Raw genomic sequence first — 27,925 nt, forward strand, 5'->3', positions numbered from 1 at the left:
CCTCTACATTGAATCTCTATAGGGAAATCAGTCAATTACTGCATTGCTGGGACATGAAATGCATGTAGTGTATGCTAGACTCATTGTTGTGTACTGTACCAGTATGAGATCATCCTCCCTTGAATACAGAGCACCACTGCAGGGCACAAATGGATGTTGCCCTGCGTGTATTAGCTGACCATATTTTGGAAGGGAAGCCATAAAGATTTCTTAGCAGGAGTGTGACTTCCAAAATAAACCCAGTAAGAAAGACTAGTTGATCCTACAGCAGGAACAGTTCTATTGGGAACAATATAGGCCAGGTTTTTTTCTGCACTCCCACCAACGTGCACAAGTTTCAAACACTCAATACTTCATAATCATTTCCATGCAGGAGTTTCAGAAAGTGTTTAATATCAAGCCTGCATTATGATGAATAGGACTGTCTATTGGCCTGTATTCTGGTGTTTATTTAGTCATGTCTAAGGCCAGGTGTGTGAGGAGAAAGATAACACACAGAATAAGGGAATGCTGTGATGTAAGACCACATTTGCTCAGCAACAGTCAATGAATCCAGTATAGCCGTGATTATTTTGGCTTGAATCAAAGACAAAGTCACAGGGCATTTTTCCCCTTTCTTTTTTGATTTGTTTGGTTTATAAGCCCCAGCAACAAAGACGTTCACGGTTAACTGATATCTTCCTGTTCATGGGTATTCAAAACCCCACATCACAGCCAAAACATAAGAATAAAATCAATTGTAGTTGACTTTCCTTGCAATGCATTCTAAATCTGCAGTCTAACACTTGGCTGGACAAATAGTGCACGAACACAGCTTTTGTTCCAGATAACGTTACATAACAGACTCTTGTGTTTTTTTCCTTCTAAATTACATTCAATCTTATGCTCGATTTACCAACATGGCCTGGATCAAAATCAAATGCCAAGAGTCAGAAAAATCACCAACCAACCAGAAAACTACTTTGGCCCTAGCGTCTCATAATATTTGTTCTTGCCTTTGCTGGTAGCTTTCCAGTCGATTGCCGTTCCTCCTAGTTTCAGCTCTGTTGTTGTTTTCTCTCTTCTAGAGGAGGAACGTCCACCTGCTGTTGAGTGTGTTGCTGTTGGCTGCCTGGGGGGCTGTTCTGCTGGCCTACCGCCTCTACTGGATGGGTAACAAACCGCCCAACTTCTCCAACTCAGACAACCCAGCGGGGGACTCCCCATCCCTCCTCACTCGGACTCTAACCTTCCTCTATCTGCCCGCCGTCAACATGTGGCTTCTCTTGTGCCCAAACACCCTGAGCTTCGATTGGTCCATGGACGCCCTGCCTCTGATCAGAAGCATCGCCGATTGGAGGAACCTTCATACTGTGGCCTTCTATGTGGGACTGCTCCTTCTGGCTTGGTTTGGGCTTCGCACCCGCCAGGTCAAGGGCAAGGAGACCAACGGAAAAGCCCATCATGTAACCAACGGGAACGGGAGGTCCCATACCAATGGACACAGCTGCCACCACCCCGATGTTCCCAACCACACAAACTCTGAAACAGAGCCTCACACTGCTAGTGCACAGAACGGTACCAAAAAGCACTATGTCACCAGGACTCCACTGCCCACCACTGAAAACGTAGTGGTGTTCTCCTTGGGTCTATTGGCCGTCCCTTTCCTCCCTGCCACCAACCTGTTTTTCTACGTGGGCTTTGTGATAGCAGAGAGGGTACTGTACATCCCCAGTATGGGCTTCTGTCTGCTGCTGGCGGTGGGGCTGAGGGCCCTGTACGTACGGCTGAGGTGGAGCTCCTCCAGGACTGTGGTGGTGTACTGTAGTGTTGCCCTGGTCCTACTGTTTGGGGTTAAAACAGTGCTGAGGAACCAAGACTGGCAGAACGAGGAGATGCTCTACAAGTCAGGGATATACTTTAACCCTGCTAAAGGTAATACACAGACAGATCGACACACAGACACACTCTCACACAACATCTCAGACTGTGACGTTTGCATAGCCTGAGTGTGCTTTTAAAAGGTGTTCAACAGGCTTTCATAACTCTGCACTGAATAATGTAGCTTAGAGCTGCCTGAAAAAGGTCATCATTCTCACATAATATATTTACAGGTTGAATGTATGACCTAGAGTAGCTTCAAGTTAAGTGATAGCTACTTCCTGGGATTGAACGAAAGTGTTATTTTCAAGATGTACCCTGAGATGTAATAAAAAAAATATATGTAAGTCAGTTAAGAACCAATTCTTATTTACAATGACGGCCTACCCCGGACAGTGCTGGGCCAATTGTGCGCCGCCCTATGGGATTCCCAATCACAGCCAGTTGTGATACAGCCTGGAATCAAACCAGGGTCTGTAGTGACACCTCATGCACTGAGATGCAGTGCCTTAGACCGCTGCACCACTCGGGAGCTCATGAGGAATCATGAGTGTTAAGCGCTACCTTTTAAATTGTTTACAGTATGTCTACTTCCAGACAGTTTATCCTCTCCAGGCAGTAAATCATGGCTGAAGGACCTTTCAACACAAGGCCTCCATTGTAAACCTACTAAATCCCTCACTATGGGCAGACTACAGTTTATCTCCTTTTTACTTTTGGAGGGCATCTTCATTGACATCCCTGCTTGACTGGCAATGAGGGGAAACTAGAATACTTGAATATTCAGACATTCAAATTCAGGGTGATCCAAAGATAATACTGAATAACTAGTAGTGTACTAGTGTTATTCTTGAGATAGTGATCCTGAGCTAGGGACAGAGTTAACGGCAGGACATGTTGCGGCAGAGCTGAGACATGACAGCTGTTTATCCTGCCAATGCAGAGCAGAGCGGCAGCTACATTCCTGGGCTAGGGACAGAGTTAACGGCAGGACATGTTGCGGCAGAGCTGAGACATGACAGCTGTTTATCCTGCCAACGCAGAGCAGAGCGGCAGCTACGTTCCTTCCCTGGCTCACTGTCCTCATACCATTTGTGAGTCTGAAATAGTGATACGCTCGTTAAGCATTGAGATTGAGTTCTGTGAGAAAACACAGTAAAAGAGACCTAACAAATTCACAGTGGATGGTAACACCACTTAGAACATTTTCTGTTCTAGCATATTTATTTTAAAATTTTAATATTGTGTTTACAATAAAGTTCTTGTCTTTTTTTTTTCTCTGCTTGGCTTTGCTAATATTGAATTTGAGACTTTTGGGATATCTCACTCAGACGCCTTAACTAATAAATAATGCACAGCTCAAAGGAGCCTTTGGCATAAGTGAGCGCTCGATACATTTAAATGAGATGCTACACGGGTAACCCGGTAACTACTATAAGCTCTATTTTACTTTCCCCTCCTTTACAGCCATCAGGAGAACAAGAAGAAACCGTGTCTAAGGGGATGATTTTTCTCTGTCAGGCCTGTTCACAGTGCTCTTACTGTTGCCCCAGTGTGCCCTGGCTTCAGCTGTACTGTATATAGACACAGTTAAATAGTGTATAAGAACATAAGCCCATATATATACATGATGGATTCCAACTGCCCATACTAAGCAGTATGGATTTAGTTTTCAAGCTAAAATATTGAAGGGAAACACTATTCAGTCAATTTGGTAGTCAGGCTATGTGCATTTTCCTCTATATGTGAGGTAAAGCAGTAATCGATATAGATGTATTTTCCACAGGAAAATAGAATATACAATTACCACTTGACAACTGAAAATTGCCTACGAGATTCATTCCTATAATTTTCACTATTATGGCATTTCAAGACCCAATTTACCTGTCAATTAATCTGCAATCCATTTTCCAGTAATGTCATGAATCTACTATAGAGTGTCAGGGGGAGCCATTGTTTTCTTCCTTTTCTGTTAGGGAATAATTGGGCTCTTTGATACACTAACTCCCAGGTGCTCCATCAACTCTTTCTGTCCTCAGTCTCTAAGCCCAGTAGTTCAGTAGCAGCAGATATGCCCTCTGTTTTAGCCTGCACAATGTCCTCTGAGGGTCAAAACCAGCCTGGTCCCAGATCAGTTTGTACTGTCTTACCAACTCCTATGTTCATTATTTGACTTGACATTTGACATGACGAGGCTAGACAGTACAAATAGATCTTGGACCAGGCTAGATAACAAACCGTAAACCCAGGAGGTGATAGTGTGTCCAAAAGGGGCGGGCAGCCATGTTGGTTGACCCTGTTAACCTTAATTACTTTATTCCTCCCTCTATCAGCATGGGGCAACCTTGGGAATGTCCTGAAGAACCAGGGCAAGATGGCGGAGGCGGAGCAGGCATACAGGAATGCCCTCTACTACCGCAGGAACATGGCAGACATGCTGTATAACCTGTGAGTGTCTATAGACTCTGTATGCATACATGAGCAGGACTGTCTCTCCTTACACACACACACACACACACACACACACACACACACACACACACACACACACACACACACACACACACACACACACACACACACACACACACACACACACACACACACACACACACACACACACGCAGGGGCGGACTGGCCATCTGGCATTTTGGGCAAATGCCAGATGGGCTGGTCCATTTTTGCCTTGAGGGGGAAAAAAGGGCCGATGTGTTAGAAATACGGGGCCGATTTCTGGTGCCAGTCTGTCCCGGCACACACGACTGTCTAATGATCAGTGGTCTTCACAGAGAGGTAATGGTGCTTTGTATTCCCATGGGTGCTGTGTCTGTGACAGTAGGTTATTAATCATGCTGTGTCAGCCTGAGGGGAGGACAACAGGAAGCACACAGTCAATACTCAACACTACCATCAAGGGCTTTAGATGTTACTCAACAGATCCTTAGATTATTTACAGAATTAGATTGTTTAGAACTGAACTAAAGATTTGGTAGCACTTCATTTTACAGTAATATATTTACTAGGAAACTGTATTACATTTAGTTGTCTTATGTTATGTTTTTCATTCTTAACAGACTTCTGTTGAGATTTGTAGCAATGAGAGTCCCTAACTTTCTCTGTTACAGTGGTTTGCTGCTACAAGAAAACAACAAGTTCTCTGAGGCACTCCACTACTATAAACTGGCCATTGGGAGCAGGCCAACTCTGGCTTGTAAGTACAGCTCCTCTTTTTATTGACAATTTCAAACTCTTGTGTTTGCACAGCGCAGGTGTCCAGGCATCTGCCAATGGGGGAGGGAGGGAGGACACAGACAAGCTTGCTCCATTACTGGATGAATGATTGAACACAGCCTGTAGATTGGTGTTCAAGGACCACTCTTGTCAACAGATTCAATTATTACACAATTGTATTTATTATGAATCCAATTCAAAGTCAGAGCCTCTCTCTCTCTCTCTCTCTCTCTCTCTCCCTCTCCCCCTTTCTCCCTCTCTCCCTTTCTCCCTCTCCCCCTTTCTCCATCTCCCCCTATCACCCTCTCTCCCTCTCTCCCTCTCTCCCTCTCACCTTTCTCCCTCTCCCCCTTTCTCCTTCGTTCTCCCTCTCTCCCTCTCTCTTTAACCCCTAATGGTGGTCGTTTTCCTTAAGTCTTACCTTGAGGAAACTCTTTCAAGCATGCTTCCTGCTAGCTCATTACTGTATCAGTAAGGTTCAGCTGTCACACTGCTTGGTTAGCAGAAGTCACTCTCACCCTCCACTGGTCATGTGCTAAATTATTCCCCTATAGTTTTCTATAATAACCGATCACCAACAAGCGGTGGAGTCCTTTCCTTTGTCTCCCAAAGTGTAATTAATAATTATGAATGTAATCAAGATGATGATCACACTTTGTAGTTCTCGTTCATTATGCAATGATCCTATCTATTACTAAAGCGGTGGTGGGGGGTAATGGAAGTGAAGGTATGAGAGTCAATCAGATAATAAAAGTCATTTGTCCAGGTTGTACCATAATTCAGTGTGTTTAGCTGGCAGCTGGTACAACGTAGAATCTGTTCATTAACAATTCCAAAGTGGCAGCTTCATGATGATACTCTAATGATATCCAGTTCCATTCCCACTGTTCTCATGTCCATTCTCTTTCAGACACACATCCTTTATTGAAACTGTCTTCAGCAACACTCTAGCCAGGGGGATATATGCAATTTATTCCTACAAAAGGATTGTTTGTATTGGCACCCCATGGATGCGGCAGCCAATTGATCCACAGTGGCTGGCCAATTTATTCAGAAAGAAGTTTGATAATGACTAGTTTCAGCCCCATAGAGCCTAATTACTCTCTGGCTGCATGTTGATCACGTAATGGAGGACGTATATGTCTCTCGTTCCCCCCTGTAGCCGCCTACTTGAACACGGGGATCGTCCTGATGAACCAGGGGCGACTGGACGAAGCCAAGAGGACCTTCCTAACCTGCGCCGACATCCCTGACGAGAACCTGAAGGACCCCCACACCCACAAGAGCTCCGTCACCAGCTGCCTGTACAACCTGGGAAAGCTGCTCCATGAGCAGGGGCACCAGGAGGTAGGATAGGGGAGCAGACAGGGGTGCACACACACACACACACACACACACACCACACACACACACACACACACACACACACACACACACACACACACACACACACACACACACACACACACACACACACATACACAGGGAGACACACACCAAACGTACTCACAGGAACACACACACTAATCATACACAAACAGGTCTAACAGTGCACCCGTTCTGAGATTGTGTAAATTGTCAGGAGAAAAGCTTCACTACCCACTGACCTTCTACACTAGTATACCTACTAATTAACCTAACGTAGCAGGCGTAAAGGAAAACGCCTGAGTGGAGTTCCCGAATCTGGTTTTCAGCAGATGAGGAAGCTAGGTTGAATTAGCTGTATCCTTGAAAACCGGATGCATCTGGTTGTTGGCAACTCCGCTAAGCCTACCCACTCATAGAGCCTAAAGGGAATCACTGCCTTGGGATTTAGCGAGAGAGAGGCTGTGTGACACTGCACTAGCTCTCTGACTGGCCATGTCATGGAGAGGATAGATCTTTTCTCCTCCACCAAGTCTTAACCACCTCTTAGTGACCTCTGATTCCATGCTTCCATTCAGCTTGTGAGGGCCCAGGCTGCAGTAGACAAAGGACTTGTGGCCCTGGCATGGTTGGCTCCTCGTGCCTAACGGATGGTTCCTTTTGTTTTATTCATTCATAGGAGGCCCTCTCCGTGTATAAAGAAGCAATACAGAAAATGCCAAGACAATTTGCACCTCAGAGCCTCTATAACATGATGGGTAAGTGGCAATTATCTTTCTCTCAAACTAAACACACAAGCTTAGATTTTTTTGTGAGGAGAAAAAAGAATGGAATAGAAGATTGGTAGATTGGAAGTGTGGGGGGTACATTTGTAATCATTGTATCAGCTGTTGGTTGTCAGCTTGTGTCCATGCACTTCTGGCTGAGTTTGTTGAACTTTATTCCACCTGAAGGGGGTCACAGGTTTGAGTTGCATTGATTGTGGCCAGGGTCTTGAGCTCGTCAGCTGAGCTATGCTTACAGTAAGCATTACACATTAGCCCGATTTCGTGTAGCAGAGTGTAGACTGCTGAAGGCCGTTGGTTTTAGAGGTGCTCTGTTTTCATAATGTCTTATAAATCTCAAGACAGGATTGGACGTGTAAACCAGCATCAAAGTCGGGTGTGTGGCTCAAGCTCAACGCTCCCATTGAGGCCCCGATGTTGAGGTTTCCACAGCGCGTTAACGATAATAACTGCGCTCCTCGTGTTACAGTCATGTGAAAGCAGCTGCAGACTATATTGCTGCAGACTAAATTGTGACTTTTGATTTCAAAATGCAATAATTTTCAATTCCACTAGCACTCTTGTCACTCAATGGGCCTGCTGACATGTCTCGCTCTGCCTTTTTCCTTCTCTGTGGCTCCCCCATGTTGTTCCTCTGTCTCTCTTTCACTCTTTTACTCACTCTTTCTCTCTTTCTGTCATTCTCTGTCTTCTCTCTCCCTCTCTCTTTTTTCTTCATCTCAGTCTCTCTTTGCCTCCCTCCCTCTCTTGCGCTCACTCTTCATCTTGTTGAATTCCAGCAACCCCCCTTAGTACAGTACATTCACCAGTGGAGTCAAATTCAGCTTGACAGAGGTGCTGAGAAATCGTTAGCAAATCGCCTCCCACAGTTTGAAAGCTGTAAGGGCATTAGCAGGGTGGATGTTGTGGCATTTTCCCATATTTCTTGCAGCTGATTTTTACATTACTCTGAGGAGCTCATTTAAATGTTTGGCGCACCTGCTCCTATCTATTTACAGTCCAATTCACTTGGGTGCTGACATTTTGTTTGTCATTCTGAAGAGGGGGAACTTTCGTCAGTGTACATGGCAGTCTGGGTCAAAGTTGGGTCTTTATCTGCCAAAACCCCCCTCCGCTCAAATGGGCAATGGAATGTTCCACTAGATGTGATTTTGAACTCCTTGGAAATTGTGTCACTAAGTATTTTATGTCCATGTCTATGCTTCCTCATAGACCTCCATCTGAATCTGATGGTAGAATAGAGAGGCACAAAGCCTGTTTGACCACACACAGTCTTCTGCTGTTTCTAGCTCTGCGTTACACCATGTCTGACAAATATGTAGATAAAGCGACTCATGTTGCCCTTATCATAACAGTCAATGTACAGTATTATATTAGCTGCTGGAAAGGAAATAAATGAAGTCTAGGTATTCTGTAACACAACTAGGACATACAGTAAATGTTTCTGCTTATGCAGAACAATTTGAAAGATATCTACTCCAACATAAAGCTGGCTTTCCTTGGATACTTTATATACTTGCTTACAAAAGACTGCATTAACTCTGATCCTTATCATGAGCAAAAATGGAAGTGGGGTCTTATATTTGATACCACTACATGCTTGAGTACCCTGTATTTAGAGGTATATTAAAAGGTCGATTACAGGCCATTGCTAATGAAGGACGTCTGTTGATCTTCTCAGAGGTCAGCAGGTCAACATTCATCACCAGCCACCTGTTGTTTCTCTCCTGTTTCTTATCAGTGGAAATTATTCGCCATAATCCCCAATTTATTATCTAGCTTCAATTAGCACTCCTCTCAAAAACGAAAAAAATATATAAGACCCCTGTTACAAGTTCATGTGAAACTTATCGCATTCACGTCCCCTATCCCAGTATTATTCCTCTGATCATTACATTTAAAGTATTGTTTTTGCTTGTGTTTTCCCCAATTACCCGACTATGTCGTGAAATGCAGTTATAAAATGTGTCAGGGGCAGGAGAGAGAAAGAAAGAGGGACTGTTTGTTCAGGTGGGGGTAAAGTCTTCAAGGCTGGACGAGGTATCAGATACTGTCTGAAGAATCAGGAAGGGTGTTTCTACACATGTCATCAGCAACATATCAGACAATCAGCTCAGGCCAGTCATAGCAAAGGACTGAGTCAGGCCCATGCCTGTTCTCCTACTCTGAAATACTTTAGACATCCCATAGAACTCCATCCAACTAACACATGGGGGATCTGAAAATCCACCTTAGTTCGATGACTATTTTTATAGGATTGTTGCTGAGCAGGTATTATGAGTTTGTTATAGGATAGAGGATATTAATAAAACATATTATGATCCTATCTAGGCTTTTAGTGGGACACTATTCAACTGATGCAGAGAAATTCAAAAGCCGTCCTTCACTTTGCGATTTTGTTATGACCCTAGTCCTAGTAAAAGGTCCTTTAGCTAATAAAACACAAGTTTGGTATCGGGTTTCAAAGTGCACTGAAGTGATGGCAGGCCTTTCTGCATGACTACCCTAGCTGTCATTGGATTCCTTAGTAAGACAATGGGAAGACGTGTGGTTCCTTAACCTCTGAACCTTGACCTGACGCCTCACTTCCCCTCACAGGAGAGGCCTACATGAGACTGAACAAGCTGACCGAGGCCGAGCACTGGTACAGAGAGTCCCTGAGAGCCAAGCCAGACCACATCCCAGCACACTTGACCTATGGCAAACTCCTGGCCCTCACGGTAACTTCTTCATCATCATCATCTTCCTCCTCCTCCTTCTCTTCCTGGCTTTCTTATTCAGCTCTGCATGTAGCCTGAGAGTGTGCATGCAGATAATCAATGGCCTGTGTGTGTGTGTGTGTGTGTGTGGGGGGGGGGGGGGGTCACATTGAGTTTCTCAAGGTGCCCCATCGTCCTGTGGGGATAGCTTCCTGATTGAAACTGATGTCACGGCTGCCCTGTGTGTTTTTAAAGTCTGTTACAAAATCCCGGGACTGATTCTTTACAACTGCCTAAACCGGCACTCCATATTGAACCCTAATCAGTTTCACTAACACAGGTTGCAAATGGCTCCAGCTAACTAACCAGCCCCTGCAACACATTAGCCCTGAGGGACTGATCTGATGTGGATCCTCCTCTAACTCCGGACCCTACTGCCTTCTGGGCCTCCAGGGCCTTCCGACTACTCAGATGCTATTCACCAAGGTCACGTAGTTGACCTGGGTTGGACTAAGAGGAGAAAGGCTGGTTTGTGTGCGAGGGGTAATTCACTCCACAGGGTCCCAGACAAAGACAAAGAGCACATTTATCTTTGTCAATCACTCATTTACCTTTGTAGGGAATAATGGCTGTAGATGAACATGATCTTTCTCCATATTGACCACCTTGCCAGATGTATTTCCCTGTCTGTAGTCAGTGAGTGGTGGTCAGTTTAACAAACAGCTTAGCAGGCATTTAAGGGAAAAGCTGACATGAACTGGCCTCTTAACAAGAGCCATTAGATACAATCTCTGAAACGTAGATTTGTCTCATCATACACCAGGGGAACAACAATATACAATAGAAGAAGAAAAACTTCCCTTGAGTGAGCAGGCAAGGGGAAACACACTGGAAAGTGAAGTAGAGTTGTTTTAGTAAAGAAAGGGATATTGATTTAGAGGAAAGCAGGGAATTCCGAGCTCATCCCTGTATTCCTCTCCTCTCGATCATCCCTGGAACACAAGTGACGTCATCAGAGTGCGCGGCTCAACACTATGCAGGAAACACTCGTTTTGTTATTTTTGACTAAAACATAACCAATATTCATTAAATATAAATACCAAACTTGTTTTTGCATGTATTCCATGACGCAGTTAGCTTTTAACAGCTGGGACCGCTATTTCTTGTCCCGGAATCCCGCTTAACAGACAGCCTGCTTAACAGAGCCGCTAAGCTGCTAGCCATCAAGCTAATGAAGTTAGTCCCAGATGAGTTTTGCAATTGGGAATAAATGAACAATTTCAGCGCTGTAGATACAGATACAAACAACGAGTAGTTTTGCCGTCCTGGAGTCTGATCTTCCTGCGCTTTCGTCGCTGGGGGTACCTGTGTCTGCGGCCGGAGTGCCTACTACTACGATTTCAAAGTCGACGTCAGCAAACCTTCCATCCCTGCCCTGGATCGAGCGGGGCTTCTCCATTTGTCGGAGGCCTGCACCAGGCCCGGGAGCAACGGCTCAAGTTATCCTGCCTCTCGCCCGTCCAGAAAGGGTTCTCCGAATCCTGTGAATGAAGCGTGGGAGTGGACGGATTTCCTCATCCTTCTCGCCAGCCATGATTTTGGGCAGCTCCATGGTTAGAAATATGACTGTTCCTGGTGCAAAAACAATGTCCTATCCCGGAGCTGGAGTAAATGACATTACTAAGCTGCTCCCGAATGTACTACGCCAGGACATGGAAATCGATTCTATCATAGTCCATGTGGTTTTAATGACATTATGAAGGGCAGTTGAAACTGGATTTTAAAGAGCTGATTGACTCCCTGCTAGACACTAATAAAAGACCCATCATATCTGGCCCTGTGCCCTCTCTGAATCGTGGCATTGAACACTTTAGCAAGATTCTTACCCTTCACAACTGGCTAAGTGATTATTGCAGCTCAATGGGAGTAACTTTCATTGACAATTTCAACACCTTTTGGAAATAAAACACATTTTATAAGGAGGATGAGATCCATCCAAATCATTTGGGTTCCTGGATCCTTTCACAGCATTATAAGGCAGTGTTGAGACAATGACTTATCAATGACCCAAGCCCAGCTCATTTAATCCCTACCATTGTGACGCTGAGTTGTCATAATGCTTCAGCAAATGTACATTATACCAGGGGCGTTGGTAGACACAATGTAAGTAACCTAATTTATGTTCCTCTAACTAACCTCTGCTGATCCTACAGCTATTGTATGCATTAATCATGTGCCTATGAACCGGATTTATACTGTTAGCACTGAGGCGGTGTGCCCTAGTAGGAGGTCCACTGTGTGCAGCTCACCCTGCACAAACATGAATAAGATGTGAATATCTACTTCTGCTAAGCTTCCCAGTAAAGCAATGAAAACAAGTAAGCATCCCAGAAGAAAAGTTCTCAAAATAGCCCACGTTAACATATGTAGGTTCATGAAATCAATAATTTGCTAAGAACAGATGACATTCATATTCTGACAATCTCTATAAATCACTTAGCTAATACCTTTGATGATACAGTGGTAGCAATACAAGGTTATAAAATGTATAGAAAATACAAAAATTCCAATGCTGGAGGTGTTGCTATTTTATATTCAGAACCACATTTCTGTAAAGCTTAGAGAGGATCTCATGTTAAATAATATGGCTACAGGTTCATCTGCCTCACCTAAAGCCCATTCTTGTGGGAAGCTGCTATAGACCACCAAGTGCTAACAGTCAGTATCTGGATAACATTTCTGAAATGATTGATAATGTATGTGATATCAACAGAGAGGTGTATTTTCTGGGTGATTTAAATATTGACTGGCTTTTGTCAAGCTGCAAGAAAAAGCTTCAAACTGTAACCAGTGCTTGAAACCTAGATCAGGTTATCAGTCAACCTACCAGGGTAGTTACAAACAGCACATGAGTGAAATCATCATCATGTATTGATCACATCTTTACTAATGCTGCAGAAATGTGCTTTAAAGCAGTATCCAGATCCATCGGATGTAGTGATCACAATATAGTAGCCATATCTAGGAAAACCAAAGTTCCAAAGGCTGGGCATAATATAGTGTATGAGGTCATACAATACATTTTGTAGCGATTCCTATGTTGATGTAAAGAATATTTGTTGGTCCGTGGTGTGTAATGTTGAGCAAACAGACGCTGCACTTGCCACATTTATGAAATTGCCTATTCCAGTTACTAATAAGCATGCAGCCATTAAGAAAGTGACTGTAAAAACTATTAAATCCCTGTGGATTGATGAGGAATTGAAAAGTTGTATGGTTGAGAGGGTAGAGGTAAAGGAATGGCAAATAAGTCTGCCTGCACAACCGATTGGCAAACGTATTGCAAATTGAGAAATCATGTGACGAAATTTAATAAAAAGAAGAAACTACACTATGAAACAAAGGTAAATGACAAAAAGAATGATAGTAAAAAAGCTTTGGAACACCTTAAATTTGGGAAAAAAAGGCAAACTCAGCTCCATCATTCATTGAATCAGATGGCTCATTCATCACAACACTGACTGATATTGACAACTACTTTAATGATTTTTTCATAGGCAAGATTAGCAAACTTAGGCATGACAAGCCAGCAACAACCGCTAACACTACACATCCAAGTATATCTGACCAATTTATGAAAGACAAGCATTGTAATTTTTAATTCAGTAAAGTAAGTGTGGAGGAGGTGATTTTTTTTTTTGTCTATCAACAATGACAAGCCACCGGGGTCTGACAACTTGGATGGAAAATTACTGAGGATAATAGCGGACGATATTGCCACTCCTATTTGCCATATTTTCAATTTAAACCAACTTGAAAGTGTGTGTCCCCAGGCCAGGAGGGAAGCAAAAGTAATTCCGCTACCTAAGAATAGTAAAGCCCCCTTTACTGGCTCAAATAGCTGACCAATCAGTCTGTCACCAAACCTTAGTAAATTGTGTTTCACCAGAAACAATGCTATTTTATAGTAAACAATTTGACAACAGACTTTCAGCACACTTGTAGGGAAGCACAGTCAACAAGCATAGCACACAAATGAGGAATTGATGATAAAAATGATTGTGGGGGCTGTTTTGTTAGACTTCAGTGCGGGTTTCGACATTATCGATCATAGTCTGCTGCTGGAAAAATGTATGTGTTATGGCTTTACACCCCCTGCTATATATAAAGAGTTACCTGTCTAACAGAACACAGAGGGTGTTCTTTAATGGAAGCCTCTCCAACATAATCCAGGTAGAATCAGGAATTCCCCAGGGCAGCTGTCGAGGCCCCTTACTTTTTTCAATCTTTACTGTCACGTCCTGACCAGTATAGGGGTTATTTGTCATGGCAGGGGGTATTTGGTTTATGTGGTTCGGGGTGTGTGTCTATGTAGAGGGGTGTTTGATTTATGTATTCCGGGGGTTTTGGGCACTGTTCTATGTTAGTGTATTTCTATATTCTGTCTCGTCTATTTCTATGTTTAGTTTATTGGGGTTGGACCTTCAATTGGAAGCAGCTGGTTATCGTTGCTTCTGATTGAAGGTCCTATAATTAGGAGTTTGTTTTTTCATGGGGTTTTTGTGGGAGATTGTGCTGTGTATAGCTTTGTGCCTTACCGGCCTGTTATTAGTTGTTGTGTTTTTTTGTGTTCGTGTTTGTTTTGTGCACATATTCCTGCTGCGTTTTGGTCCACTCTACCCTACGACAACCGTGACATTTACTAACAACATGAGTAAAGCCAGGCTGTCTATGTATGCGGATGACTCAACATTCTACATGTCAGCTACTACAGCGACTGAAATGACTGCAACACTTAACAAAGAGTTCGTTTCAGAGTGGGTGGCAAGGAATAAGTTAGTCCTAAATATTTCTAAAACGAAAAGCATTGTATTTGGGACAAGTCATTCACTAAACCCTAAACCTCAACTAAATCTTGTAATAAATAATGTGGAAATTGAGAAAGTTCAGGTGACTAAAGTGCTTAGAGTAACCCTGGATTGTAAACTGTCATGGTCAAAACATATTGATACAACAGTAGCTAAGATGGGGAGAAGTCTGTCCATAATAAAGTGCTGCTCTACCTTCTTAACAACACTATCAACAAGGCAGGTTTTACAGGCCCTTGTTTTGTCGCACCTGGACTACTGTTCAGTCGTGTGGTCAGGTGCCACAAAAAGGGACTTAGGAGAATTGCAATTGGCTCAGAAGTGCTGCCTTGGATATACACAGAGAGCTAACATTAATAATATGCATGTCAATCTTTCCTGGCTCAAAGTGGGGGAGAGATTGACTTCATCACCACTTGTATTTATGAGAGGTATTGACATGTTGAATGCACCAAGCTGTCTGTTTGAACTACTGTCGCACAGCTCGGTCACCCATGCATACCCCACGAGACATGTCACAAGAGGTCTCTTCACAGTCCCCAAGTCCAGAACAGACTATGGGAGGCGCACAGTACTACATAGAGCCATGACTACATGGAACTCTATTCCACATCTAGAAACTGATGCAAGCAGTAAAATTAGATTAAAAAAATAGATAAAAATACACCTTATGGAACAGCGGGAACTGTGAAGCAACACAAACATAGGCACAGACACATGCATACACACACACGATAACATATGCACTATACACACACATACACATGGATGTTGTATTGTAGATATGTGGTAGTGGTGGAGTAGGGGCCTGAGGGCACACAGTGTGTTGTGAAATCTGTGAATGTATTGTAATGATTTTAAAATTGTATAAACTGCCTTAATTTTGCTGGACCCCAGGAAGAGGAGCTGCTGCCTTGACAGCAGCTTACGGGGATCCATAATAAATACCAATACAAATCTCAGGCAGAGATCAACAATGGTTTACCCGGGCCTTCTTTCTCCTCTGGGTGTAAATGATGCAACCTCAGGGATGAGGAGAGGAGAGAGCTGTCAGACTTACAGACTCAATAGTCTTGAGATGGTTTTCAAAGAACAGAGCGTAGTGTAAAATGCAGTGGCTCAACCAGTTCTAGCACACATTTGTATCTATGAGGGCCCAGGTGTGTAAGTTTGTAAGAGCTACCTTGAAGATGTTCACCTCACCTACCTCCATCAGCCCCATCGTGACCTCCGGCCTTCCACCATACCACTACCTCTACTCTCTTCACTGACGACTGAGTTTAGTCTTGATCAAATACCACACCAGGGAAGTGACCCCCTCCTCCACTCCCATACCCTTTACCCCCAATGTGAGGAAACAGCCTTCCTGTCAAGGGTCCTAAGTTCAGATCCTGGCAGGGGATTGTCGGTTGGGGGAGGGGTTGCGCGCATTGGGGGACAGGGTTTGGCGGTGGAGATTGGTGTCGTTTTCCTGCTGGGCTGACCCCTGTGCACCACATCCGGGACCCCCTGCAGGGAGGGGTGTAGCTGAGGGTGGAGATGTGTACCATGGTGGTGGGTGTTATTGAACTCAGTCATTCACAAGTCATTTCCGGGCCAAATCAGATGCAGGCTCCATTCATAATCACCTTGATGGCTGCCAGAGTGGAAGTACACATCTGTTCCACGTCTGATGTCATGGGAGATTAGGGGGTCAACACTAACAATAAGCGCAGTATGTGTGAAAACCGGAGATTTCACCTCCATAATGAGTTGATATTGAATAGGAAGTGGATATGGGTGATGGGAGACAGACAGACAGACAGACAGACAGACAGACAGACAGACAGACAGACAGACAGACAGACAGACAGACAGACAGACAGACAGACAGACAGACAGACAGACAGACAGACAGACAGACAGACAGACAGACAGAGCTGTTTTTTCCATCGATTCCAGTCCATTCAAACACTGCAGGCTGTCAGGCCATCTATCAGCATCGATCACACATAGTTAATAAGAATCTCTCTCTGCTGCTGTTGCTGTGGGCCGATGTGCTGCACAGCCAGTTTAAGAACCTACTAGGATGCATACAAACCGCCACTTTTCCCCCACACACTAAATAATGTTTTGATCTGGATACCTGACAGTTGTGAGGGGGAAAGCTAATGAGCTCTAATGTTGAAATGATGATGTTCGTTAGCAGTCTAGACATGAAACTGGATATCATTGAACAAGCCACTCAGGAATAGAATTCCTCTAAGCCTGATAATGCCAAAATTGGATTCAAAAGATGAGAACATCAACAGGGGCTCATGGGAAATATTATTTTCACATTCTGCAAAGATTTCTTGACAACTTTTCTCCGGTAAAGAGAGTTCCCTCACTTCTCAGTCAAATCTGCAAAGTACAGGTAACTGCCAAAATAATGGAAACACCTGAGTAAATGAGGGAAACAAAGTGTATTGAAACAGGTGCTTCCACACAGGTGTGGTACCTGAGGTAATTAAGCAATTAACATTCCATTATACTTAGGCTTATGTACGAAAATTCTGGGCAGGCCATTATTTTGGTTACCATGGCTATGTCCCCATAGAATGACAATGCCCCAATCCACAGAACACAAGAGGTCACTGAATGGTTTGATGAGCATGAAAACTATATAGTCCTCTCAGTCACCAGATCTAAACCCAATTGACTACTTATGGGAGATTCTGGAGCAGTGTCTGAGAGCGTTTTTTTTCACCACCAAACAAAACACAGAATTATGGAATTTCTTGCGGTAGAATGGTGTCATATCCCTTCAATAGATTTCCAGACACTTGTAGAATCTATGCCAAGGTGCATTGAAGCTGTTCTGACTCGTGGCCCAATGCCCTATTAAGACACTTTATGTTGGTATTTCCTTTATTTTGGCAGTTACCTGTATCTACTACATGATTCAAATCCACACAAACAATGAGAGCCAGTGCATTACATTGTCATAATGTGGTTTCCTGACAGGCTTTTTGTTTGAACTTCAATAAATAGAAATATGCTGATGTTATGACTATTCCAGCTGCTCCTCAGCTGAGCGCTTTGTACTATTTGTGAATTTGAGCGCCTTGAGCTGCATTAAACATATAATTAAATTTTCCATCTCATCAATGGAGAATACACTCAAATATTTACACTTGGAAATGTTGAGTACTTTTTGAGTTATTGAAGGTAAACCCGGTGAAAAATGTATGAGGCACCCAATCCTCCAAATCTGATTTCAGTGTTTGGATAGAGGCTTTTTGTTCAAAGCCTTTGCAATTAAAATTAATGATTTGTGTTCATTCTATATAATGTATTTCGTAAACATAATTTATTCTGGTTACTGGCTTATGTAATATTAAGGGAGCTCTTGCCTCTTTTTGTTCATAATGTGAAATGCTGTGGCATTTCATATATGTAGGTTTCTATAGGCTTTAATTGATTAGTTGAACCTCTATTGTGATCTTCATCTCCATCAGAGTGCAGCTGATACACAGATAAGACCAGCGTTGTGTGTGTGTGTGAGACAGAGAGAGGCAGTGTTGGCTGTGTTGGCTGGAGCCTTTGTGTGTTAGTTGTAATCTGATCCTGCTCTCTGAGGCCCCCGGGGCACTGGCTCCTCTGGGCTCCACTGGGCCCCAATCTGTCACTGCTGCTGCTGCCCCTCATCAGGCTACAGTCACCCTGTCTGTCACTCCTTGTGTGACGTAACCCAGAACGACTCTACACACCCTCTCTCCATCTCTGTGTGTGCACACATTTCTCTCTCTTCCTCTTGTTTCTCTCTCTCTCTTTGTGTGTCTGTTTGTCTCTCTCTCTCGTTCAGCTGCAGTGGATTAGTCACAGCCTCTGTGTACAGATATATTTGTACAGATATAAGTGTGTTATTATTAAATGCTCAGACCAGGCAGTCAGCTGTGCCAAGCATGACATTGTGTACTTTGAGGGTAAATCTTTTTTACACAAGGTGTCATATTAAGATTTAATGTTACATTAAGTTTGTGGCATAGCAAAATCATTATGTATTATAATAAAATGAAAAGCATCTCAATGGCAACAAATACTGACAATTTATTTAATTCCTCTCCCTTCGTAGGGTCAGAAGACTGAAGCAGAGAGGTTCTTTCTGAAGGCCATCCAACTAGACCCCACTAAAGGAAATTGCTATATGCATTACGGTATGTACTGCCATTCTGGGTCAGTTTCTTTTGATTCACCAACATTATATTAAGGTTATAAATTAAGGAATTATCATGGTCAACACACATCAACACAGTCGTGAAAAGGGCACGACAATGCCTCTTCCCCCTCAGGAGGCTGAAAAGATTTGGCGTGGGCCCTCAGATCCTCAAAAAGTTCTACAGCTGCAGCTTTGAGAGCATCTTGACTGGCTGCATCACCACTGGGCATGGCAGCTGCTTGGCATCCGACCACAAGGCGCTACAGAGGGTAGTGCACACGGCTCAGTACGTTACTGGGGCCAAACCCCCTGTCAACCAGGACCTCTATACCAGGCGGTGTCAGAGGAAGGCCTTAAAAATTGTCAGACTCCAGCCACCCAAGTCATAGACTGTTCTCTCTGCTACTGCACAGCAAGCAGTACCGATGCACCAAGTCTGGAACCAACAGGACCCTGAACAGCTTCTAAGACTGCTAAATAGTTAGATAAATAGTTAACCAATAGCTAACCGGAATTTCTGCATTGACGTTGGGCTAGTAACCGAAAGGTTGCAAGTTGGAATCCCCGAGCTGACAAGGTAAAAATATGTCGTTCTGCCCCTGAACAAGGCAGTTAACCCACTGTTCCTAGGCCATCTTTGAAAATAAGAATTTGTTCTTAACTGACTTGCCTAGTTAAATAAAGGTAAAATTAAAAATTTAAATATCACATATGCTGTTGCTACTGTTTATCATCTATCCCGTTGGTTAGTCACTTTATCCCTACCTATATGTACATTTCTACCTTAATCAAGCATGTGACAAATCACATTTTATTTTATTTGATACTAAGTCACTTCAAGTTTCCTCTTTGAAATGTGCGTTTGAGAGGGAGTGCCAGTAGAAGAATTTGTGGTTACATACATTATGATCGATCATTCGTAAATTGAAATCATTTTTTTCATATCTTGATATTTGAAGGAATTGCTCTTACATATTCTTAACCACTCCAATAAAATAAGAGTTGACATATTGAAATCTATCCCCTGCCATTGCAGTGTTTCTAAGCTGTAGGTGCTCTGCAATACATTGGTAATCAGTCAGGGGCGAATCAGTCTTTCCTTCACATAAGGCCTGTAGCAAGGTCTACATTCACAGCTATTTAGGAAAATATACTTGGTTTCACCCAGTGGTTTGGAAGCATGGTACAGTAGTGGAGTCCACCAAAATCAACAGACTATTAATTCCTCCCAGTTCGTGACTCCTTCAGGGGTCCACACTCTAGCGTCATTAGGGAGGTCTACAAACGCCCTGCTCTACATTTCAGCTGCACCTCAGACGTACAGAACTCAGATCTCCAGCCAGGCCTAACGCACATGTAAGAGAAACATTCCTATCACAACCCTACTAATTGGACAAATGGGCCTGAGTGATGGCCAAAGAGTGATGGTACGCTCCACTCGTATCTTGTGTTTCAGCAAATCACTCTTAGGGCTGACAGAGGCTTGCCTATCTCCCCTGGCCAAAGGCAATATTCCCAGCCACTATTCATCCCTCTCTAGGAGTACATCTACACACCGCGTTTTAACATGGTGTTCCTGTTCTCTCTCCTTCCCTTTCCTTTCCCCCTCTGGCTGCTCCCAGGTCAGTTTTTGTTGGAGGAGTCTCGTCTGCTGGAAGCGGCTGAGATGGCGGAGAAGGCAGCTCGTCTGGACAGCGGGGAGTTTGATGTGGTCTTCAGCGCAGCCCACATGCTCAGGTGAGTGTTGTATGGGACAGACACACTGAGAGGGAGAGAGGGGACAAGGGCTGGAGGAGGGAGGGGACAAGGGCTGGGGGAAGGAGGGAGAGCATCTACTGTCTATATGCTTTATTCCAGGGCTTACAGCTTTCCTCTGCCAGTGTGATTTACTTGGCCAGCTGCTGTAATCCCCTTCTCTACTGCAGCAAGCGGTAGCCAGGGAGCTGCCGTCTTGTCTTAGTGCGGCGCGCGGCTACGTGCCTGCCTCTGCGCTCCCTCTGCTGTTTCTGTCTTATTCATGCGGAGCCAGTTTCAACCAGAGCAAAGTTCAGCAGCATGGCGTCTGTCTCACAGCTCTCCTGGAAGCTGCAAGGTGCTGTGTTTCAAGGCACAAGTGCAAATTTGTAAATAGAGGAACATGCCAATTAAGAATATGCCACACAGACTGAGAGAGGATTACTAGAGCCAACAATATTATATTTCCTAGTTTGGAGATTTCCCTTGTTAAGACTTACCATGGTTAATCAGGGGTTTTCTGTGTGAGGATTACTACTGCTGGCTGTGGGAAATTTCGACTACTAAAACAGTTAATGCGATGTCTTGAATCATTGTGCTTCGGGTTCACTTTCTTGACCAAAGACAGAAAGAGGCCATGTCATGCAGCTGTGTATAATGTCTTTATCCAGCTGGTTTTCACAAGGTGTCCCACTGCACAGCACTATGATCCAGGGGGATGTGCACCAGCAGCATCCCAGCCGTCCATGCTTTACAGAGCCTCTTCCAGGGTCAGGACCCCTGGCTGTTAAAGAGGGTCTCAGGCTGGACTCATTGAGGGCTCCCCACTGCCACGCTGGCATGGGGTCTCTCTCCTCTGGAACTCATGTTCTTTATGTGTTTGTCTTGGAACCAAGATGTGGAAGGCCCTCGGTTGGTGGGGGATACTAGTGAATCTGAATAGGGGAGGGAAAGGGTGGGGAGGAGTCGACTTTAAGATGTGCAAACTTCTCTTATTGCTCTCTGGGGCTCTTGGTCTTTGACAAGTTTACTTCCTCGCTATCCATTTCCCCCGGCCTTCTTTAAACAATCAGCACGTTATTCCAAACCTTCGTCCGGGTTTACAGATCAGTGGCAGCAGCCAGCAGACGAGGCGAGGCGAGGCAAAGGAAAGGGAGAGGAAGGTTGGCTGAGTGCTAACTCCCAGGGGAATGTGCTAATGCTGCCCTTTAAGTGCTCAAATCCCTCTGCAAGCCAGGCTATGTGGTGTCACATCACTGTTCTGGAAACCCAGACCTGTTTGACAGAAGGAACAAGGAACAATTGAGTAACGTGTGTCTTGTTGCACGAGACAGATGGGCTAGATGTTGTTAGTACACAGATCGTACACTGACGGTTGTTGCTGAAACAATTAGTTAATTAAGTCATCAGTATTTTTTAAATGAAGTAATGTGTAGTGTCAGCCGTGTGATTTGTGTGTCTGTGCGTCTGCACCGGGTTAATAAAGCACATTTAGAGGACCGACTATCAAGGCTCAAGGGCAGAAGGCTCAGCGGTCGTGTTGCTGATGTAAAATATGGTCCAACATCGTTTCATCCAGGGAGTTATTTATTTTTGTTCACTCATTATCCTTATATTCCCTCCGTCTCATCCTCTCCGGGCTCTTCTAGTTCTCCTCTCTCCCCTCTCTTCCCAACAGCTGTATCTCAGAGGACGGGTCTAACCGAAGGCAGAAGTTTAGGTTGTTTTCTCCCATTGTGCTTGTTGAGCTTTCACAACCCACTATCCACAGGCAATCCTTTGCCACTCACATTAAAGATCTTGTTTGTCTGGTGACAATGGTGTGGCAGTTCTCCAGTCTGATAATGATGTGTTTATAGACCTGAAAATGAAATAGAATTAGATTCATTCTTGAGACAATATTCAATTCTGAATATGATTTGCCGTTATCGCAACACATGGTTACGGTCACAGTTAGACAACAAACCCATCTTTGTCATTACTGTACATTTTTTGTAACTGAATATTTTCTGGATTTTTGGTATGGGGCACTATTTAAGTTACTTTTTAAAGGCTATTGATTAAACAGTTCATTGAAGTTATGCAAATAGTTATTGTTGAGCAAAGAAGTAATACTGCTTGTATGATGGTCATTTAGTGTGAGGCATTTGTTTATTCAACTTTACAAATGATCATTCTTGCTGCTTAATAGAGGTTTTAGTTTGGGCTCTGCTTCCTGGAGTTGAATAAAGACAGGGTGTTTGAGGTTTCATTGTGAGGACACACACCAGTTCCCACACCTCCTACACAAAGGCCTTGAACTAAAGTGTATCAATAATTATTTGAGTGAGGCAGTGCTGTCTGCACTGAGTAATGATTCTCAATGAGTCTCAGTGATTCTCCACCCTCATTAGTGCTGCAGATACAGTATGACAGATGCAGAAGACAAAACTGTGATCCTATACATCAGTCATTCTTCTTGAGTTTGATCATGTCGTGTCTGTCCAAAACATATATCATATCAGTTCACACCATAGAGACTCATTCACCCCACCACTGGTGTTAGCTCACAGGGAAAGCATCCACTCCCCATGTCTGTGACCAGCCATTACCACTGTGGCTTAACGGCAATGTTGGTCACATATGGAGCTTAATGGTCTGTTTGTTTTGAAACGAGCCACAAGGGTATCAAGTGTCATTTCTTGGAGTCATTTGTTTTTGTATGTATATTTAGTTTAGTTTAACCGTCCTAAGAATACACAATGACCCGTTCTCTAACCTTATGACGTACAAACTGTTTTAGCATCTGAAATGTGATTGACTGATTTGGCAGAATTAACATTTCATGAGGGGAAAGCCCTACAGCTGCAATTGGGGTGATTTAAATGTCATTGTCGGATAAAACTGTTTTTGCTATTATTAGAATCACATGCTGTATGCTAATAATGCAGACTGACATAAGATTAAGATAGCACATTTACCAAAACTGCTTCTCTTGCCTCAATCATGTCATATTGTGATGACAGTTCAACAGGAATAGGACAGCACTTATGCTCTACGGTATGACATGTAGCTCAGGTATTAGCTCTATTGACATCCTATGAGATTTCGTTCTGGGTTTAGAGATTACTCAGGTATGGTGTTGTCATGCTAGTTGTGGAATATGAAAATGTCTGTATATCGCTGCCATATGGAGGAGGGTACCATAATAAGATCAGACAGGCTTAATGGAAGCCCAGTTCAGTTCAGATGGTCTCGCTTTCATCATTACGACTCAGGGCTCCGGAGCCAGCCGTCCTTGACTCCGTCCTTGACTGTGTCAAAGTTAAACTGTTTGCAATGAGACAATTGCTACCATCAGTGAAATGCAGCTGCAGGTTGTAAAAATGATTCCTGGTTTATAGGAATATGAATAAACGGAAAAGCTCTTGGCCAAAGGGAAAGAGTCACACAGTCAGGTACGATGGTAATCTAAGCGTACTGGCATGGTGTATTGTACACGGAGATGAGCATATGGAAGACATTCTTGTTTTGACTGGAGTTTTCATTGGAGCGTCTACAGACTTTAAATATTTGTAGTCTTCTGGGATTCGCAGGAGGACCATCTGTCTAGAGGTGCCTTTACCTTAAAATGTGTTTTTCACTGTCTTTCATTGTATGATTTGTTGTATTTGTGGCGTCCTTTACAATTTGATTAGATATGATAATCGTATGTGGCCAATTTTGTTGTAAGAAATACTTTAAACGTGCAAATTATTTGACATGGAATTTTGTGACGATCTTCTTCCTAGGCTTCAAATCCTCCCAATCCCACTGACCTTCAGTACCAAAAACAACAGATATTTTTACACAGAAGACAGGGGACTAGCCTTTGAAGTTATGTTTGTTCTTACTAAGGCAGTGGATGATGAGATGCCTATTTTAATGACACACAGGTCAAAGCTCATGACACAAAGGTCACAACCCCGTATATAATGAAAACAACCACTCAACATGGGGGGCTGTCTGCTGAAAGGCCTGGAAACAAACTGCCTGATTCATTGACTCCTCTAATTTCGACACGACATTCTCTCCTCAGCCTGTCCTCACTGACCCCGGAGCAGCAGTAAACAGACAGAGGTCAGGGTCTCCTCTGAACCCTCTGAAGTTCGAAGAAATAAGTGATGATTGTCTTTTTTTTGCTTTCCTTTGCAGACAAGCCAGTCTCAATGATGCAGCTGAGAAGTATTACGGACGGGCAGCCAGCATAAGACCCAACGTGAGTATATCAACCTTTAATCACCCTTTATTACTCAACATGATGGACACTGTCTGAATCACTGGCTGGGTGGCTCTCTGGCCAATCACTGGCTGGGTGGCTCTCTGGCCAATCACTGGCTGGGTGGCTCTCTGGCCGGTGGCTCTTTGGCCAATCACTGGCTGGGTGGCTCTCTGGACAATCACTGGCTAAATGACTCTCTGGGCAATCACTGGCTGGGTGGCTCTCTGGCCAATCACTGGCTGGGTGGCTCTCTGGCCGGTGGCTCTTTGGCCAATCACTGGCTGGGTGGCTCTCTGGACAATCACTGGCTAAATGACTCTCTGGGCAATCACTGGCTATGTGGCTCTCTGGGCAATCACTGGCTATGTGGCTCTCTGGACAATCACTGGCTATGTGGCTCTCTGGGCAATCACTGGCTATGTGGCTCTTTGGCCAATCACTGGCTATGTGGCTCTCTGGACAATTACTGGCTGGGTGGCACTCTGGCCAATCACTGTCTTGCCTGTTTCCTCATAATGGCCTTTATTGTCAAAAGAGTCATCGGAGTTTCGAGAAAGACAGAAAGACATGGGTTAAGTTGTCCTGAGCTGTAAGGTTTGTGTGTGCAGCATCAATCAGGGACTTCAAAGGAGGGGCCAGGGCCATTTTAGGGTGGTCAGATTGAAAGGAATAATGATAATAACACTTAGTCACAGGGCTTTGGTGACTGGATAATTAATAGACCCAAATAGTTGAGTAGGCTATTGTTTGACAACACAGATTTGACTTGTTTGAACTGCAGTGGGAGAAAGAATGTTTGGCTTCTGTGGTCTTAATGTTAGTTCCTGATTGAAAGAATTCACTTGTCAAGGAACAATCAAAGTGTGTCTGGATAGTGTCAACCGACATTGATGTTTGATTCAGCCAACGGAAATGTTTCCTGTAGATACAAACGTACAAAATACACAATTTACACGGTTTACCCACTATGTTTATGTAATGGTAGTGAGTAAAAACTTTGAATATTTGTTTGAATGCATTCAAATATCTGTCTGGCTTCAATGGACTATCTTGTATTTATGAGTCTCAAACTCCCACCCTCTTAGAGCAGCACAATCCTCATTATTGTCATAGTTCAACTAAATGCATTGATAGAGACCGTACACCAAAGAGGGGAAGGTAAAGTGTGAAACTCATTTCAATAACTCAGTGCTACTAATAGTATAGACCCCCAGACAGTCCCCGCTGTGAAGACACTGTGATTGTTGTATGTAACACAGTTATTCTATTTATTTTGCATTTATTTTAACCTTTATTTAACCAGGCATGTCAATTAAGAACTAATTCGTCTTCACAATGATGTCCTACCACAGCAAACTGGAAAAAGGAAAGAGCATAATGTAGTTGGTGTTGAAGTGATGCAAGCTATCCAACCTTACTGGTGAAAATACTATCTAAAGTTAGAATACTTCTTCTTTGTGATGCTTGAAGTGTGAGAACCACAATAAGGTCAGAACATTGGCTGAGATCAGAGCAATATATTTAGAGAGTTAGGCCACATTTTAGAATATTGTTCTGATTCTATACATTCAGTTACATAGCATTGTTTAAATATTCCCCATGTAATGTTAATGGGGAGCTAACATGGCTGCCATAGAATGTTGTAGTGTCATGTAAATGGTTCATCATGCAGAAACAACATTGGCCCAACTGTCTAAATAGGTTGTTATCAATAAAACATCACAGTGTTTTGCCTGCTGGGGGGCTATCTAGCTAATAACAGATCATGTCAATATGGCTAGTTAACAAGCTAACTTTCAGGGGATAAACTAGATGGCTATATGGCTAAAATATTATTTGATTTGCTTGCCATCTAGTGGTAATGACATTAGTCCGACTGACAACTTTACCACGACGAGGACTTGCCGATGTCAAGCTCTTTCTAAAAGCCTAATCTCTAATGAAGCAAGCTAAATGACACATGTTGCTTCGCTACATGGATAGGCTACCCTCACGTATCTGAAATTACATGATCAATTGATGTTTAGTGATCATGAAAAGCATGCAGTTACTTGCTGTATAACTCTGATGATAGAGCTAAATGTGGAATGCTCTTCCAGATATTATGATATTAAAACCAAATAGTCATAACATTTATTTAACAATCCCTTGAAAACGGTACGTAGTTGTCAATGGTTTTAGTCGAGGTGGGGGTTTCCTTGCCCCCCAGCAGCCAAATTGAACGATCTGCACCCGTATTGTGACATTTTATTGATAATGAGCTATACATGGCTCTGGCTATACATTTGCCCTCGGAGCAGCAAGATGATTGGCTTTCCTATGTACTTGTCTATTTCAGCAACAGATCATCATTATAATATTTACATTTTAGTCTCTTGGCATCCACAAATATGTAAACATGCATTTGATGCATCCAAGTCCAAAAACAGAGGCTGTTTCAGCCCAATGCAGTCACATTGTTGGGATGCCTCCCTTGCCATTTGGCTTGCTTACAGTGGAGGCTAGGTAATGATTGAGGATGTTCATCCATTTTCCCCGGTATTACCCTTTGTTCTCTCGGACAATGTTCCTGTCTATCTTCATTTGTGATTGGTTGACTTAGCTTGACTTTCAAGCACTGGCATTTTCATATTATATAAAGTCCACTTGTCCGTTGACTTTACTTAGGACTGGACGATTGGCTTAACTCAAGGGCTTTGGTGCCTCAACCCTCCCCTTCTCCTTCTGTCCAGGGACCAACCTATCAGAGGCCTGCTTTGGTCACCATAAAATTACAGCATCTGTAGTCTTTATGTTTGCCAGGCCAATTAGATATGGTCCCTATGCTTTCTATTTACAGTGGCATAAAGTAGGTTTATGGCCAGTCATTGCTCCCTCCTCATCATACTCCCATGGCTTTAAGCAGCTGTTTCTTCTGAGGTACGGCTAATATACTCCACATCTGGTGATGCTTCCATTACAAC

General features: G+C 43.5%; 1 protein-coding gene across 1 annotated transcript in view; it reads left to right on the forward strand.

The window, feature by feature from the left end:
- LOC106561381 (protein O-mannosyl-transferase TMTC2) overlaps positions 1-27,925 on the forward strand; it is a 193,398-nt gene that overhangs the window by 142,529 nt on the left and 22,944 nt on the right. The window contains exons 3-11 of the mRNA XM_014125269.3: positions 1,068-1,914; positions 4,194-4,308; positions 4,986-5,071; positions 6,254-6,438; positions 7,136-7,214; positions 9,840-9,961; positions 18,905-18,986; positions 20,611-20,725; positions 24,896-24,959. Coding sequence (XP_013980744.2) covers positions 1,068-1,914; positions 4,194-4,308; positions 4,986-5,071; positions 6,254-6,438; positions 7,136-7,214; positions 9,840-9,961; positions 18,905-18,986; positions 20,611-20,725; positions 24,896-24,959 — 1,695 coding nt within the window. The remainder of the gene's footprint in view (positions 1-1,067; positions 1,915-4,193; positions 4,309-4,985; positions 5,072-6,253; positions 6,439-7,135; positions 7,215-9,839; positions 9,962-18,904; positions 18,987-20,610; positions 20,726-24,895; positions 24,960-27,925) is intronic.

This window comes from Salmo salar, chromosome 10 (genome assembly GCF_965601325.2).
Source record: "Salmo salar chromosome 10, fSalSal1, whole genome shotgun sequence".
NCBI lineage: Eukaryota > Metazoa > Chordata > Actinopteri > Salmoniformes > Salmonidae > Salmo > Salmo salar.